This window comes from Eutrigla gurnardus (assembly GCF_963514095.1).
Source record: "Eutrigla gurnardus genome assembly, chromosome: 2".
In the NCBI taxonomy this organism is placed as follows: domain Eukaryota; kingdom Metazoa; phylum Chordata; class Actinopteri; order Perciformes; family Triglidae; genus Eutrigla; species Eutrigla gurnardus.
The window spans coordinates 30,125,116-30,142,964 of record NC_139916.1 but is presented as its reverse complement, the minus strand read 5'-3'; the positions used below and the strand labels follow the sequence as shown (position 1 = coordinate 30,142,964).

Below are 17,849 nucleotides of genomic sequence, written 5' to 3'. Positions count from 1 at the left end.
ATCTGGAATAAACAATAGGACAGTCTTCAGATTTACTATCCTCCATTAACATTACACTTCATTTCACTGGAACAACCTGAATATATGACATGAGTGTTGGAGTGAAGCATATCTCTAATGGCAAAAAGGTAAATGTATATATATATATATATATATATATATATATATATATATATATATATATATATATATATATATATATATATATTAATTCTGTGGAAAATATACCGAGAATGTCGCATTTGTTTTTCTAGGGGAGAGGCCCTAAATGCATAACATGTCAAAAGCACTGTTTTGTCTTTGTAATATTCCTAATTTGTAAAAGGTTTTCTCTCGGACGAAAAAGTACGGTGTTTTTTCGTTGTCACAATCAGGAAGATGATAATGCAATTTAAAGGCTGCATTCAGGCACATGATCCACATGGGAAATTAGTATGAGTTTACACTGCACCCTTGTGGGAATATTAGAATATTATTTATTGCACCTTGAATGGGCAAGTTCTCGTTTTAGTTCATAACTAGCTGACTTGACCAACACTGAAAACTAAGCCAGTGATGATAGAAGAAGTATTATTGAACTCTTGCATTCAACAACTCGTTTGTGTGAACTTATGCAATCTTGTCCGCAAAATGAAACGTTGTAAAGTAAAGTAAAGTAAAGATAATCGTGGTAACGATTATATTGTTGAGGCAATACAGTTTGCATATATTTAGGTAGTCAACTAAACATCTCATTATTTTCCGCTGAATTGTGAGAAAAGCGGTATGGGTGTACAGTAAAGTCCTCAAATTAACCATATTTCCATTTGACGCGAACGCAGCATACTGGGTGGCCCATCCTCCCATCCTCCTACTGTCCCTGCTGCCGCCATTTTGCTGTGGTGTAGTAGTATTGCGGCTGCGGCAGTCAACGAACCGGGACGGTGTTTTTCCTGTATTACACAACTTTTTAAATCTTTTATAAATCTGAAATCGGTAATTAATATTGCATCATTTGTTATAATTTTACCTGTGGCTGTTACGTTGTAATGTTGAAAGACAATACCACGGCAATGGCAAAATAAACAGCCGTCTTAACAACAATTAGCTAGCATTAGCTAACTTGACGCTAACGATAAGGTCGCGAGATATTGGTGGTTTCGGTAGGCCTCTGCTATGTAGCATAAGCTAAAAAGCCCTAAACTACAAGAACACAATGTGTCTTAGCCAGCCTGCTTTAAAATATCCAAAGACATGCTATTGCTTATTTAGCTAACAGTATTATACATTATATGTATCCAACTAACGGTAATATTTGCCGATCTCCATACAGTAACGTGAGTGTTTATCCTTTACTGCGGGGAATCGCTCGTAGTTCGTTCGAGCCAACTTTGGGCTACTTTTTTTTATTATTCAACAGTAAGTATCTGATTGTTTTCTTGACTGTCTTGGGGTTTGAGCTTTGACCGTAGATACCTTGAATCAACACCGAAGGGGACTTGTTACGTGTATTATTTGCAGAGTCAGGTTAACGATATCTGTCTGACGGTTTTGGCCGTAATTGTAATGTTAGATTAACGACTTCTGTGCTTGTGGCTCAGTATTTGTTTGACTTGTAATTCAAGTAAATCATTTTGTGAATCCCGTTATTTCAGTGTAAGTGCTGTTTTGCTTTTGTAGACTACATTTAATGTTCATTAAGATGGAGGCCAGAGTTCTTCAGGCTGATGAGCAGTGTCGAAATAAGGCCTCTCTGTCTAGGGGAAATACACAACACAGCCCTGGACTCCTTAAAATCCCAAAGTTATTTATTTATTCTGGATTAAATACTTAAATCGTATACATGGTTATATAATGTAGTGACATTGAGTGTTATAACTCAGTTGTAATTTGATCTGGAGTCATGATAGAGAGCATATCTGTCTCGGTATACTGTCCCTTTGTGTGGAAATGTCCAACTGTCTCCTATCTTTTTGTGCACAACTGTCTGTCTCCTAATAACACCTTTTCAGTTCCCTGGGGAGTGTTTTTGATTGATTTTGTAGGTTTAAAACCATCCTCTTGGTCCTTTGTGGGAATCCCTGGATATGGATAGCTTGCCCCCATGAGAATCAGAAGATTTTTTTTTCTCTTCAGCATTGGCTGAAAATCTCTAGAAGCTTGAATTCCCTGTCCAGTTTTTCCTCCTGCCATCACCAAATGGCAAGTCCAAGAAGAAGCTGAGGATTTTTCCCCATCTACCACCCATCCCCTTTTTGCCACATCAGTTAAAGCATTTTTGGATATTTTTTTCTTTTCTGGCCTTTATTTCGTTCTTTCATTAGTTCCACCAATTAATTTAAAAAAAAATAAAAAAAAATCCCCAAAGGACTCTATTGCATCCACCATCAGTAATGTTTAGCAGTCTGGCGGAGATAAAGATGTCTCAGAATCTCAGAAAAGGGATGTCGTAGGAAGACAAGTGTCTCTGGGCGACCCACCCCTCTTTTCCTCTAATCTCACGGATCAAGTGTTCCTTCAGGACTCTTTACCACCACGGAGACATCCTACCAGCAGTGCGCTCAAGAGGGAGACCACTTCTCAGCCACCTCAGGTAAAGGTGGCACACTAATAACTCAAATCAAAATTCACTTATTAGTAAAGATCTTATTTAAGACCAAAAAATGAGAAGGCTCACTAGCCATCTTAGTTTTACATTTCTTAGAAGCTCTTTAATTCCTATAAAAACCTTACTTATTGCTCAACAGATCAAACAATGAGTTGCATTACCTGTTTCATATTCATATTTAAATCTTGTTCCATAAATATTTTCTTATTGAATCAGTCTTGCATAAATATATTTTTATTCTTTGCACACTAAGAACAAGGACTGCCAGAAGAAGTACTCGGTTTGAAGTGATTTAAGTCAAATTTTGGCTTCTCCGCATGCATATGTGTCAAAAGTTCACTAATGTGGTTCAAATTCTGCACCAGGACTATTTAATCAAAAGTATATTACTGTCTTAAAATAACAATGCTTCCCTTTTCTCCCCATGTACACTCTACTACATGTTTCTACACAAGACTTAATTTAATTATTGATAGTTGCATTCAAATCACAGAAATGGATCACAATTTTTATTTGATAAATACAAAACCAACTTACAAATCCAAACCTTTGAAACCTTAAGTGTTTGTATAATGATGATATTATACTTAATTCCAGTAAGAATAGCAAATGTATGAGTGTGAGCAATTCTTTCTATTTAGTATGGAAAATAACAGAATGGAGACTTCTTGGTATTGGTTTGACATGTTGTTAAAGTTAAAAAAAAAGTGAGGGTTCCGTTACTGACGTGGTCCTGTGCTCTGTCCTGTTGTCCCCGAAAAGAACCAGCTGCTGGGTCTAAAGGTTGAACCTCATCACCTCCGCCACCCAAGACGCATACCAGCATTACAATGACCAACCATGGAGACGACTGCTACTTCTTTTACTATTCTACGTGCACTAAAGTAAGTAAAGTTTACATACAAAGCTCAAGTATACCCACATTGCTGAACCAGTTGGAAGATGGCCAGCAGCAAGAGTGGAGTCTTACTGTGTTTCATGTGCAGGGAGACAGCTGCCCGTTCAGACACTGTGAGGCAGCTATGGGCAGTGAGACCGTCTGCAACCTCTGGGAGGAGGGACGCTGCTTCCGCACCGTCTGCAAGTTTCGCCACATGGAGATCACAGTAAGAAAAATTTCAATACGTTTGAAATGAAGAAACCGCAGGAATGTCCTTCATGCTTTGCCCACTCGAGGCTGTTTGTGTCTTGATTGGCCATTAACGAAGGGTAGAACGAGTCTCCCTGTAGGCCTGGGCCAGGAGCTACACTCCTGCCCCTGGACCTGTCGGGAGGAACACTTCATGTACTGTTAAGACAATCACTCAGCCTGTCATCGCAATGAACACAGTACATGAAATCATTATTTTAACCCTCCTCCTTTGAATTCAGTGCAACTTTGCAGATGTGACCTGTCCATCTCCTCCATGCTGCTGTTACATGTTGTTCATCTCTTTTGCCAAAACAGAAAAACCGAAAGGTGATATCTTGTTATTGGGAGAACCAGCCAGCTGGCTGCCAGAAGCCACACTGTGCCTTTTTCCATGAAAGGCCCCGCTACATTGATGGCATCTTTGTCCCACCTGATAAAAGTGAGTGGACTTTTCCTTGAATTGAAATAGCAGTTTAGGCACTTTTCCATCCATGCAATAAGGGCAGTAATGATAATTGATGTTTCTCCCAGCTCTAAGCAAAGCCGAGGAACAGCCACATGAGGAGCCAGCTCCCCCGCCAGCTGCCCCTCTCCCCACTGCGGCCAACCCTCAGCTCAGAGGCGTCATCAAGACAGAAACTCAGGAGCCAGTGCCGAGTCCCACCCACCCACCAGTGGTGATAAATCCAGCAGATGATGACGAGGATGAAGATGGTGAGCTGGATTTGATCCTATAATCACTTGTTTCTTCTCATCCTCATTTGAGACTTCCCCATCGTCTTAACCACTGACATGTCGTTATGTTTCCAGACCAGTTCTCAGAGGAGGGAGAGGACGGAAAGGTTTCTCCAAGAAAGCTTCCCAAATCAGGTGAGGCTCTGCACACGCTACATTTTGGAAAAACAATAGTTCATAATTGGTGACCAAAGTAGTTGATTGTGCTTTTGATGGGGTAATGTTGTGACTTTACAGGTGACTCACTAAACTTCGGAGTGAGCACCCTGGAGGAGATTCGGCTGCGGAGGGCCCTGAAGGCCAGCATGAAGAGAGCCGGTTACCCCATCCAGAGTGCTGACACATCGGCCAACGGAGAGAAAGAAAACATCCAGTCAATCTTTCGACCAACCCTCTATGAGGCTGCAGATGGTAAACACCATGGATATTTGAGATTGTCAATTTCAGAGGGTTGGTTTCATTTCATATTATATCTTTCAGTCTGATCATAGTGAAATATGATTTTTAGGCCCACAAGTCTTTGAAGAAACTGGGAGACCGAGACTCAGTGTGGCTGAAAGGCTTGGAAGAAAGACACCCAACACCGGTAAATGTCCACTCTTGTAACACCTTCTTAACAGATTGCGTGCCAGAGCGAATAATGCTAAGTCTCAACTGCACAGAATAGGAGCTCATAACATGTCCTCGTTGTAGATGTGAGAATGGGAGATGGTGTCCGGCTGAAAAGGGGTCTGGCTGGGCGTCTGGGCAGAATGGTGGATGAGGAAGAGCCATTCATGCCCCCACAGAAAGGTGATCATCAGGAAGCAACATTGACGAAGCCTGTTGTTCTCAGGGTCAACACCCTCTGCACTGTGCAGTTTAGTGTGACCGCCCCTTTCACCTTAAAACACATTGAAAAATAAATCAACCTTAGGAATTGCCTCACTGCAATGAAATGTACTGCTGGATAGTATTTACTGCTGAACGTTGGATGTAATGAATGAGATTCAGTGGAAACTGTAAATGAATTAAGACTTGGTCCCTGCGGTTGAAACACATTGGGTTTCATTTATGGAATCTATGTAAATCAGTAGATTTACACATAAATCACGTCTGTTACTAAAAACCTACTCCGGATTCATGAAACCTCTGATTTGATCGTAGCATGTGTGTGTTCATGAATGCCAATCAACCGTAAACTGACAGCGTGCTCTCACTTCAGCAGTTGGCATAAATCCCTGCACATGAAGCTCCAGTGAAGGAGGTGATGAGGAAACGGACCCGTTGAGGTTCTTAAAAGGTTCCTGCAGTCTCAAAGAGGCTCATTGGGATTCACTGACCACTACATGTAGCATTTTACTCAACATGATGATGAATTAACTATTATATAGTGTATACGAAGAGGCTGTTGTAATGTAGCTTATAACATGCCAAATCGGTCCATTCAAACTTTTCTTTCTCCGTTTCTACAGCATTGAAGCCTATTAAGGACAGACTTGGATTGCCGGTGTCTGTTTCACCCATTCCACCAGGTAAGAAGACTGACCAATATGAGAGGCTGACATTGTCAATTACTCATGTCAGTGACTAAAACTTTGTTTTTGTTGTCTTTCAAACTTCTCAACAGCTGAGACTAACATGGAGTCAAACGCTCCGGAGCAGATTCGCATCAAAACCCTGGAGGAGATCAGACAGGAGAAGGCAGCAAAGTCTCACAATCAGAAAGATGATCCTCATCCAGTTGAGGCTCCAGCAACCAACAGAACCAAAACCACCAAGGGTGTCAAGCGAGCCATCACCCTCAAAGAGGACTCCATCAGCCATGTCAAAACGTTCTCTGAGATCCTTCATGCCAAGAAGAAAAGGCAGGAGGAACAAGAACAGAACCCCAGTCCTAAAAAAGTCAAGCACACCGTGGAGAACGCTCCAGGCAAGAGCCAGGGAGAGTCCAACTCAGCGGGTCCTGGTCCTGAGGCTGCAGACATAGGGCAGGTTAGAGTAAAGACTCTGGAGGAGATTCGGAGGGAGAAGGCAACAAAGCCTCAGGCTCAGCCGACCCTGGAGGAGGAAAACAAGAACAGCTCTGATCCTGAGAGCGACGCTAAGAAGCCCCGGCTGCTGCGTATCAAGAAACAGCCTTCCCAAGGTAAGACCGCACTTACACTTTCTTTTCAATTTTGTGCCCTGTGTGTTGAATCCTACTTTTGCAAATCCTCATTTTACACACCATGTTTCTGAATTTCTAATATGAAATGTGTTTGATTCAGCAGGCAAAGTCACAACAGAGAAGAGTGCTGACGTGACAGAGAATCCCCTGAGAACCGCTGCTGCTCCTACTGAGGTAACGTCTGTAACTGATGCTCTATTGTGGTTGCTTGTTATTCGGTCATTGTCCTATACCTTTTCCTGATGGTCATTTTCCTATACCTTTCTAGTCCATTGTGGCCACCAGTAAAAATGTCAAGGTCAAGACCTTTGAAGAGATCATGCGGGAGAAACGCGTTCGCAAGCAGGAACTGGAGGGGCAGGCCAAAGGTTTGGCTGAAGCAGAGCCTGCTCAGAAACACCCCGATGAAGCAACTCTGAAGAGGAAGGCTCCTGCTAAAGTCAGTCTTGCATGCCCAGGCTCTTCTTCACCTTCCTCCACCACTCTGGCCCCTGACTCTACCCCTTCCACCCGAAAGCTCCTTGTCGGTAAACTCATCCCCCTCAAATCCAAGGCGGCTTCACCTCTGAACAGCACTACTCCTGGTATGAGAGCAGCTACTGTTAAAGCTGCGACCTCAGTTCCTGTGATGCAGAGCTCTTCTCCACTGGAGACAGAGTCCGACTCACAGAGCCCCAGTCGCTCCAGGGAGGTCCCCGATGAAAACACAAGGAGCTCCACCGCACGGTCACCAGCCAAGCAGGCCAGGGCAGCTCCTCAGGGTCCGGCTGCAGAGGCCCGTACTTCTGAGAAAACACTGAACAATAATCAGAAGAAATCCCCAGAACACACTACAGACAACAAAGGTATTGCACCTTTTACTTTCATGCATCCTTAATTTTGCAACCCATGTGTGAGTGTTAGGCTTATCAGTGTCAATTTAGATACGCAGGGAACGTCTATGACCTGTTGCACACAGTACAATCTGTTCGATTGAAGTCCCAGATCCACCAGGAAACCGAACGCTGTCTTGTCTGAGTTCATAACATCATTCAGAGGTGCTCAGTGAATTTCACCCAGCTGGATTCACTGGCTCTAATAAGACACATCGGCTGGTTTACTACAGCTGGATGAACCCAAAATAAACTATTTAGCTGTGATTTAGTATCAATAAACAGGTAAAAAGGATGGAAAGTAAAGGAAATAACTATAATGATGGTGATTTGTAGTCATGCAAGTCATGCTTTGTTAGGTCGTCTGCAACTTTTAAAATGCTTGTTTTCTGAATGGAGTCTGGTTGATGGGTGCTAGGCTATGCTAACATTGCTCCATCAACACTCCAAATAAGGTCATCTAGACATAAATACAGCAGAGACCTTGTCGTTTGGACCAGAGACCATCTGGTTTTCGACACACACGTTTTAATATATATATATATATATAAATTTATCTCAAACTTTGTGGAAATATATATATATATTAGGGCTGTCAAAAGATTGATTTTTTTAATCGCGATTAATCGCATTTTGTCCATAGTTAACTCGCGATTAATCGCAAATTAATCGCATTTTTTGGCACATTTTTTTTTCTTCTTCTAAATGTACCTTAATGTATTTTTTTCATATTCTTAATACTTTTAACAACATAAGGGCAAATATACTCGATTTATGAAAATGTTTATTTAACACTTCAAATATCCCCTTACCAAAACATGGGATCAAAACAGGGTTATAAGAATATATCACAAACAGTTAAAGTGAACATGTCACAGGAGATAGTGTAACAGGACATAAGTACAGTTAGGATATAAGTGCATTGGCTTGCAAGTGATATCTCAGACTGGACGTGCTTCTATGGTAGCTCATTTCATACCCACAGTACGCGCAGATGACTTTGGTCTTATCGACTGAACCATCTGGCAGTCTTTTGAAGGTGAATTTGCCGTTCACAAATCGATTTTAAACGCGTGTGGACGCGCCGCTTCCCAGTATTGCACGCTTGGTGGGCTGCCACTAGAGGATGATTGACAGGCGCTCTCCTTTAAACAACACATTTTGCGAGCGTTCGCGAGCGTTCCCGAGGCGGCGAGTCGAGCCCGGCGCCTCTGATTAGCATAAAGTAGATTCGACTTATACTTTAGGCAAATGAGGAGCGGCCAACTCGCGCGCCGTCTCTCGACATTCGCCGCAACGCCACCAGAATGCATTGCACGGCTTTTCACATAGACAATGAATGGGACGCGGGGAAACACCGCTGCCTGTGGACACGCACCTTCCCTCTGGATCAAGACTACAGGTGCCACCGACGGCCATAAATTATACAATGCGCTTTTTTTTTTTTTTTTAATACCGAGCGTTAATCGCGCGTTAAAAAAATTAACGGCGTTAAGAGGATGTTGCGTTAACGCGTTATTAACGCGTTAACTTTGACAGCCCTAATATATATATATATATATATATATATATATATATATATATATATATATATATATATATGAATATAAATATAAATTAAAAAGTGTGTGTGTGTGTGTGTGTGTGTGAAAAGTCTTCAGGGCAAGGGGAAGTCCTATGATTCAAACTTTGCTTCCTTTCTCAGTGAGGCCCAAACTGAATGTGAAGCCATCCGTCATGAAGCCAGCGGTGCAGGTGAAACCAGCCCAGAAGAGGCCGAGGGGAGCCGAGCGCTCTGCTGTTGCTGCTGTTAAACCTCTGAACAGCGCCTCGACAGGGCTGGACGAACCACCGCAGGACACGACGTGCAGAGATGGACAGGTAGGTTGGCGAGCTCTGCCAAGAATGGTGGTTCAGTCTGTCTGCAGCATGAACCGAGACCTTTTCAAATGTATATCTAATGTATATTTAATCAAGTTGAGGTGGCACTTTTCGTGTTCGCCTTGTATTCCCATGTCTTTCCTCATTTGCATTCATCCTTCTATATACCTTTATTATGTTATTTATCTCAAACTTTGTGGAAATGTTTAACACACATTCCTCGTGCTGTAGTTTTATTTCTGCATTTCTACTCAACATGTTCTAAACACCGGCTCCAGCCCCCCCGCGACCCTGAATACAGGATAAGCGGTAGAAAATGGATGGATGGATGTTCTAAACACATTGACATGTTCTGTTAAATTGTTAAACACGTCTTTATTTTTCTGTTAATGGCCCCTTTTTACATTCTTCCTACTGTTAATTAAATTGTCTTCTCATCTTAAAGTCCCAGTCGGCAAGTCTGGCGGATGGAGGGCACTCTGTCAGATTTTGAACGTTTACAACTCTCACGCTCCTCCCCCACGACCCTTTGAAATCCCTTAGATCACGCCACCTTTGAAACGCGGGTCCGATGTTGACTCTGGTTTTATCACGGGCACCTTCGCAATGTTTCTTTGTTGTTGTATCAGTTGTTCTATCGGAGCATGGTGTCGGCTTCAGTGAATATGATCAAAACAATGTTGCCGACTGGGACTTTAGGTCTAAAGAAGAAAGCTTTGTTTGATGTACGATGGGGAATCTTAGCAATCTAGTGCTGTTAATGACCTGTAGTATGTTTTGTTATGTTGTCAGGATTTCCCGTCATCCAGTGCAGAAGCTCAGCTGAGCTCTGCTGTTCCCCGCAGTCCCAGCAACCTGATGGACTCAGGTCCCGGCTCCAGTCCACAGAGAGAGGACCTCCAGACTGTCCCCGTCTTCAAACAGAGTGTGAGCCACGAAACCAAGCTGCCTGCCAATGGTGCTGCCAGAGAAGCCTGTACAGTCCCCCAAAGGTAAATCCACAGAGAGCTGACAAAGCACATAGAAATGAATTCTAGAAAGTATGAGGGGAAAAGTAGTAGCATCAAACTTCAGCACATATCAGACAAGCAGCTTCTGTTTATAGTTTGACTAAACGGCTCTGAACATATTTTTTTTAAATAATTTAATTCATTACCACTTTTGTTTTTAATGTTTATCTTCAGTTTTTAGCAATATGAACTTGTTTTGCTCGTATTATTCCTATTTTATTTGACCTATTTATTTCATTTATTTCTTCTTTTAAATACCTGTTTTTGTTTTTTGTAAAGCACTTTGAGCTGCATATAAATAAAGCTCATTATTATATTAACACTAACTTCTTGATAATAGAGTGCTCCCTTGTCTCAAAGCACAAACATCTACGATATAAATGAGTCAGTAAACACTCCTCACCCTCTTGAACGTGTCTTTTTAAACGATGGCTGTATGAGACTACTGAACTTCATCAGTCCACCTTCACAACCTTGTTGTGTTTACTGGGGCTCATGTGACGTTAGATTTCTACTTCAGGTGATTGCGTTGACACTTTTCACTCAAATTCATACAAAAATCATAGTGTTTGTGAAGATTGTCTTGCTGAACAAAACGTGTAGGTATCATAAACTTGTGTTTGCAGCAGAGATTTTCTGCAGTAATTCAAAATCCAGTGGAGAAATCCTATTGGCTTTTTGTGGAGGGAAACGGTGAGATGCTAACTTCCTGTTGGAGTGCTGTCAGTCAAGACCACATAAATATCTGTGGGCAGGAGTGATTTGATTCTTTTCTAAATGAAATATTTTTAACTGTTGATGTTATTCTGTGGTCACAAAGGACGAAACAACGTCGCCGCTGAAACAATTTTGACCTATTGTTTTTTTTTTTTACTTGAATTCAAATCTTTCATTTAATTTAAGAGCAACCAGTCGAAACAGTCTTTATATTTTATTTTTCCAGTTTTTTTTTTTTTTTTGGTCATCACCCAACTTTCTTGTCTTGTTGTTAGTTGTAGTTTTGAAGTGTTACACCATCCCAGTGAGAATTGATGGACGTTGTTCCAATCTTTTCACATATCATGAATGTCTGTGACTAAAAAAGGATGAATAATAACCAGACTGTGTGTGTGTGTGTTTCAGCCCGGTCCTGAAGAGTCCCACTCAGCCCAAGTCAAGGAGGCCGAGCGTGGCCGCGGCCCGCACCGCCTCCACCTCCAGCGCTGCTGCCTCCACCTCCGCTGTGGACGACTTCGAGGAGCTCATCAACGAGTTCACCGAAGACCATCTGGAGGAAGACGTGGACCCCGGCATCGGGGAGGACGACCTGCTGCAGGAACTGTCTGAGATGATTGACAGCTGAGGGCCCCATCAAGCACAATCAACTTCTGTCCCACACCCTGGTCTTGTTTCCAGGAAGTGAACACCATCAGCCACCATCTACCATGGAGCGTTTTAAAGCAACCCTTTGTGAAAGGCTTATTTTAGCTTCATATTGTTTGACTTTACCTTTCAGACATCATCTGTCCTCTTTCATTTCCTGCACATATGATCACCTGCTCACCCCAAGGGTTATCCTGCAGGGCTTCTGTTTCATTGTCACTGCTCATGGTCATTGTCAAACTTTACGGTCCTGAAAAGAGAAAGTGAAATACTTGGTGCTGCAAGATGTTGTTAATACATCATCAGGGATCCTGGAAGATGTTAGATCTTGGATGATGAATGTGTCATTTTAGAGAGAAGTCATATTTGTATACTGTGTATGCAATACAAAGGGAAGAGCAAGCTGAGGACCCAAATAATGAATACTGCTGCACTGACAGTTGCCTGCAGAGCCCACAACTACTCGTGTTTTTATATTTGTGAGTGGTCAACACTGCCCAGCTAGTCCCCTTTAAATGTATCATTTTTAATTTAATGATGTCCCAACAAAGCTCAGGTCAGAGCCTGAGAGAGCTTCATCAGATTATTAATGCCAGGATGCTTTTATCCATCAGCTGGATGTGGTTTCTGGATTTTTCCACTCTGATCTTCTGCCTGTGGCTGTTCTTTCATGGTTTTATAATGTTTGAGATGCACCCGTTTATTTTTTTTTATTCAGAGGGCTGGGCTAAATGTGGAAGTGCTGTCTGGGCTTTGTTCATGAACACCTCAGGTATTATTGTTTCTGATGTTTGTATGTTCGTGATCTGATTGACAAACACTGTATTCAAATTCAACAATGCTGTCTTTAGTCGTCTTTTTCTCTGTGTTTGCTTTGGTTATGAAAGGAATCTGAGAAAAGATCAACTTGTTAATTGGTCTTATTATGAGTTTGCTCTGTCCTGACCCTTCCTCACAAATGTACGGTTGAAGGTCACTTGTACATATTACTGTGTAAATAAAATGTGCTTTTAATGACCAGCTGGATCGATAACGGACTGATTATTTAAAGTAGCACTCAGACCAAAGCTTGTGCCAGGTTTGGGAATCAACATCTGATGTTGATACATAATAGAAATGTATAACTGATGGTCTATTTTTCAACCCGTCTTTATCAAACATGTTTTCATTCCACACAAAAAGGGCTAACTATGTAAATTAGATGAAATTACAGCCATGCTATGAATATGCATACAATAGTAGAACATGTATTACATGTCTGTCTCATAGTGATACCCGGGATCAGCAGCAGGTGGCGGTAAACACACTGCACACTGACAGCAGCACGCAGGAGCCGGGTCCTTCTACTTCCGGGTTGGTGGATGTAAACAGAAGGACGTTCCGCCTCATAGAAAACATGACCAAACTGGAGCTGCTGAACGTGTTTCTGAACGACAGGCTGACCGCGGCCGCCGAGGAGATCTTCCGCGCCGTTAAAACCACGGTGGCGGAGTATCAGAGCGAGATCCTCCGCTCCAAGGAGGAGAACGAGCGGCTCAAACGCCTCCTGAACGCGGCCGTCCAGCGGCTCCTGCTGCAGCCAGGTGAGGGCTGGCTGTCCGCTGCTCCTCGTTGAAACGCGCTGTTTGCTGGCGTGCCGAAAGTCACGCCAGATCTCATTCAAAATCTGTCCTTTTAAAGCAGCGTCGCTCACCGGTAGACCTGTGTTGTAGCTAACGCGCGGATGCTCAGTCTGTGTCTTACATTAGCCACATCTGGTTTGTTTTATTAAATGGGAACTGATACGACAAGATTGTTTGGGACATTTACAGTATTACAGCAGCAAAGGGGACAGTGCAACAACAGGAGGCAAAACGGAACACCATATATTAATACATAAGTTACTAACAGCAAGGATCAAATAACATTAACAACAATAACTTTAACAACAGTAGTGCACATGGACTACAGGACACATAGAAACAGTGGAGAAAAACAGCCAGGAATCCGGGCAACCTCTGCTTATGAAAAGTGAAGCCAGGCTGAGGTGCCTTAAACCTGCATTCTCTCTGCTGGCCATTGGGGGGCGACTCCGAACTTGCAAATCGAAGTCTGATTGCATTGGAAGTCTATGAGCCTACTTCTCACTTGATTTATTATCTGAGTTAACATTAGTTTACTACAGTGGTATGAACCCAAAACAAATAATTTTGTTGTGATTTAGTAGCAATAAAGGCATAAAAAGAATGCTGAAATATCTCCATAATGATGGTGATCAGTAAGAAGTCTGAAGTCATACTTTGTTAGGTCTGTCTGCAAGACAACAAGCTAACAACTTTTAAAACACTTGTTTTCTGAATGGAGTCTGGTTGATGGGTGCTAGGCTAAGCTAACATTGTAGCTGCTCCATCAACACTCCAAATAAGGTCATCTAGACATAAATACAGCAGAGACCTTGTTGTTTGGACCACAGACAGTATCTGGTTTGTGAACATATAGAGGAGGAAGATAGAAATATTTAGTTTAGAATGTGAGATTCTATCGTAGAGCTCTCGGGAGGTTTTGTCTACATTTGTGATTCAGTGACAACAGGAGGAATCTCAACTCTGAAAGGTTTTCGCGTCACAGCGTCAGGCAAATTATTTGCTCCACTTGCAATATTTCACCTTGAGCGAATAAAGAATTCCTTTGATTTGCATCATCCGCGTCACGGCTTGTAATTCATGTATATTCTGGTTTTTGCATTGACTTTGTAAGCAATAGCACTAAGCGAAAAATTAGCGTTGCATTTGGAGTGAACGCAACTTAGAATCTGAAGTCACAGAAGTCACATAATTCATAGAAGTCCACCTGTGTGTAATGTATCGTGTGATAGATCGTGTTTGACTTTTGCACACAGGTGGACTTAATCTCAGCTTCCCGTCACAATCATTTACGTGATAAATTAAGTTATTAATTGTTTGCGTTATGGAGAAGGGGTAAGATCTATTTCACTCCTTTTTTGGAGATTTAATATTTGTCCATGTTTATTATGAATCTTATTCATAATCAAGAATTTGTTATTTGACAGTTTGCTGTATTTTCATTTAATTTCATTTGTTGTTTTAGTTTAGTTTTTTCAAAACTTTTGTAACATAATTGAAATAAATAAATACAAATACCATTAAATTATTATCACTGTCACTCACATTTATCAACACAATTTCAATTATTGTATGTCTCCATGAAAGTCATTGTTAAATATGCAAATAGGAAAATCGTGTGTTTTCGACGACTGAGGTGTCTGTTTTACTTCGATTCTACTTCTATGAGTACAATTAATCAATAATCTCTGTTTTAATTGCTTCGTACAGTGGTGGTCTGTATGATTTCAAGGTTAAATCTGCTGATTTAGAGTTTGGTTGAAACAAAGGGAAAACAGTCAACCTTGCATCCGTGTAAATGTATGACTGAAATCCCCCGAGCATGACTGTGTTTTTACTCTTTCAGGGCCCGACTCCCTCCAGCACCACGAGGATGCTCCGTCCTGTGAGTCTGAGTGGACAAGCAGCGTGGAGCTGCTGCCACAAATAAAACAGGAACCCAGACTCACAAGCACTCAGACAGATTGTTCACAAGCAGCAAGCGACTCGGAGGAAGGGAACTGCAGTCATGTGGAGCCACCACAGCGGCCTGATCCTCCACCGGCCCGGAGCGTCTCCCCGCCTCCGCCAACCTCCCAGGAGGTCAAGGCAGAGAGCGACAGGGAGGACGGCCGCAAACGGCAGCAGGCCGGCAGCTCGCCGTCCTCCGTGACCGTTCAATCCCACTGCAGAGCGGCTCACAGCGATGCTCGCGCCGCCGCCGCCGCCAAGAGTCACAGAACTGTGAAAGCAGACCAACCGGTGAAAGGGTTCCTCCGCTCCAACGGCAAACAGAGTGCGCACATCCTGCAGATCAAGAACGTCAGATCCCTGAAGCCGCCGCCGGCTCGCTCCTCTCACCCGGGCCAGAGCATGCAGAGGTGGCACAGCTGTAAAGAGTGCGGCAAGGGCTTCAGCTTTGCCTGCCAGCTGGAGGTGCACATGCGCTGGCACACCAAGGAGAAACCGTACAGCTGCGCGGTGTGCCGGAAGAGCTTCACCACGGTCAGCATGCTGAAAAGGCACCACCGGATCCACACGGGGGAGAAGCCGTTCCGCTGCCACGTCTGCGGCAAGTGCTTCAACCAGTCGGCGCACCTCAACACTCACTTCAGGCTTCACACCAGAGAGAGGGTCGGCTGGGGCCGGGCGCCGCACTGCAAGTGAACAGAGACGCTCCACAGGGAACTCACGTGACCTTTGAACTTTGACATGCTTTAAAGTGGCCAAATCTCAGCTTCAAGCGGTGTAGAATGAATCGTGTTTGACTGTCTGTCTTGTCTGTTGTGCAATAAAGTGTCGTACATTAAGATCTCTGCTCCACTGGTTGTGTTGTTGAAACACCCACAAAGGAATTCAAGGGACACTTGTGAAACACTAGTGAAATGTTTGACAATTTGCTATCTGAGATGCAGACATGGATACAGCCACAGATGTGGAGTCCAGCAAGGCACACATCTGGAGCAGAGAGACCTTTAGGGGCTACTCACACCAGCTGGAGACGCTGGAACTACAGTTTCACAGCCACCTTGAATTTGAATTTGAATGCAGACAATGAAGAGACAGCTGGTCCAACACGACGGTTGTTCAGTGTCGGTGGTGTCTGATATCCACACATCGGCCTTTCCACTCCATCCATCACCAACTGATGGAGTAGGGAGAGTACAATAACAAACGGGACTGTTGTCCAGGAGGCCGCTCCTCCACTCCCCAGTGAAACTAAAAGTCATCTAGTCACTAGTCATCTGACTCATGAGTCAGTATAGTTAGAGTTCGGCCGTGTTCCAATCAGATCTGCCAACACTACTGCAAACTGCGTGCGGATCTAGTAAGACATTCTGATATTCCAGAGTCCTGATATATATTGTAGTGGACCACTTCACAATAAAGTCCAGTTTCTTACATCCAGTGTGGATCCACTGAGCATTTCAGTGGATCATAAACGACACTAAAGACAGCATCTCACATTCAGCTGGTGTTCAGTTGAAGACTGAAGACGTGAAGCTCACGTTTGACTGATTCCCTCTAGTGGCTCCAAGGAAAAGAGCACTTTAATAAACAAAAGGTCTGTTATTGTGTTTCATGATGAAGAACAGTTGGTTTCAAAATAAATTAAATTAAAAATAATTGAAGGAACAAATAAAGATGGTTTCTCCAAATAAATGATGTATTTTAAAAAAGGGAGGTTTAACCCTTAAGAGTTCCTTAAAAAAACTTACACTTATGTCCCTAAGTACAAAAAATGTCACCCTCCCAAAAACTGCTGTAAAAACATACTAAATTAATATTTTTTTCCACTCTAAACGAGTCAGTCTTATAAAACTACTTCAGCCTGCAATATACCTACCGAATATGAATTTTATTTTAAGAATTTTAACCCTTTTAAGGCCAATACGTTTACATAACTCCCCAGTTTTTTAACAAAAAAAAACAAAAAAACAAAATAATTTCCATAAAAATAAAAATAAAATTATTTTCAAGTAGTAATTGATTACTTTTATTATTATTAGGCCCTGAGATGGGTCAATGATTCATTTTTTGACCGGTAAACACCTGCCAAAATGAGCAGCCACACATAAGCCTGCAGTTCCACCAGTCTGGGATTGAGCCTCTCCCATGCTGGTTTATCAGGTCCACAATATGCTGCAGGATTTCCTCTGTCAGCAGCAACTTATCTATTTATTTATTTATTATTTATTTGTTATTTCGGGCAGGTCAATTAAATCGTCATCACCACACTTCATCCCTGTTCAAATAATACAATACACATGGCCGAAAGGGAAAGCGGGAGAAGCCAAAGCTTATCTAGTCCCGCCCCCATAAAACTTAGCTGGAGGCCGGGTCGGTGATTCTGGCGGTGGCGTACTGTGTCGGTCCCGGGACCAAACCTCTGGCTGCTGGGATGTAGCGGAGCATCGCAGAGTTTGTTGGAGACCAAACAATTCTTCCATTTTTGGAAGTCCATCCTGCGGCTGCTTCATCCATCTTCCCTCCGCTCTCATCTTCCGATGAGTCGGAGT

General features: G+C 42.7%; 2 protein-coding genes across 4 annotated transcripts; both read left to right on the top strand.

The window, feature by feature from the left end:
- Positions 1 to 889: 889 nt before the first annotated feature.
- On the top strand, positions 890 to 12,748 carry zc3h11a (zinc finger CCCH-type containing 11A). Of its 3 annotated transcripts, XM_084030664.1 has the most exons (18): positions 890 to 975; positions 1,313 to 1,398; positions 2,501 to 2,572; positions 3,350 to 3,471; positions 3,574 to 3,693; positions 4,035 to 4,158; positions 4,251 to 4,433; positions 4,530 to 4,589; positions 4,692 to 4,865; positions 4,963 to 5,040; positions 5,148 to 5,246; positions 5,909 to 5,968; positions 6,064 to 6,582; positions 6,704 to 6,777; positions 6,872 to 7,448; positions 9,181 to 9,356; positions 10,149 to 10,348; positions 11,489 to 12,748. In XM_084030664.1, the coding sequence occupies exons 4-18, from the start codon at positions 3,418 to 3,420 to the stop codon at positions 11,706 to 11,708; spliced, it is 2,718 nt and encodes a 905-aa protein (XP_083886790.1). In that variant the 5' UTR covers positions 890 to 975; positions 1,313 to 1,398; positions 2,501 to 2,572; positions 3,350 to 3,417; the 3' UTR covers positions 11,709 to 12,748. The 3 variants fall into 3 exon arrangements, with proteins under 3 accessions (XP_083886790.1, XP_083886791.1, XP_083886789.1); XM_084030665.1 differs by lacking the exons at positions 890 to 975; positions 1,313 to 1,398 and having other exon boundaries at positions 1,405 to 2,572; positions 6,707 to 6,777; XM_084030663.1 differs by lacking the exons at positions 890 to 975; positions 1,313 to 1,398 and having other exon boundaries at positions 1,405 to 2,572; positions 3,348 to 3,471.
- Positions 12,749 to 13,087: 339 nt separating this feature from the next.
- On the top strand, positions 13,088 to 16,135 carry LOC311021436 (uncharacterized protein). The gene is made up of 2 exons (XM_084022004.1): positions 13,088 to 13,311; positions 15,197 to 16,135. Exons 1-2 carry the CDS (start codon positions 13,125 to 13,127, stop codon positions 15,994 to 15,996), a joined length of 987 nt encoding a protein of 328 aa, XP_083878130.1. The 5' UTR covers positions 13,088 to 13,124; the 3' UTR covers positions 15,997 to 16,135.
- The last annotated feature ends 1,714 nt before the right edge of the window (positions 16,136 to 17,849 follow it).

Bases quoted from the DNA above. Each gene is read 5' to 3' on its own strand.
- LOC311021436 (XM_084022004.1), top strand. From the start codon at position 13,125: ATGACCAAACTGGAGCTGCTGAACGTGTTTCTGAACGACAGGCTGACC. The intron at 13,312-15,196 runs GTGAGGGCTGGC...TTACTCTTTCAG, and splicing joins GCGGCTCCTGCTGCAGCCAG to GGCCCGACTCCCTCCAGCAC.
- zc3h11a (XM_084030664.1), top strand. From the start codon at position 3,418: ATGACCAACCATGGAGACGACTGCTACTTCTTTTACTATTCTACGTGC. The intron at 4,434-4,529 runs GTGAGCTGGATT...TTATGTTTCCAG, and splicing joins TGATGACGAGGATGAAGATG to ACCAGTTCTCAGAGGAGGGA. The intron at 5,041-5,147 runs GTAAATGTCCAC...TCCTCGTTGTAG, and splicing joins AAGAAAGACACCCAACACCG to ATGTGAGAATGGGAGATGGT.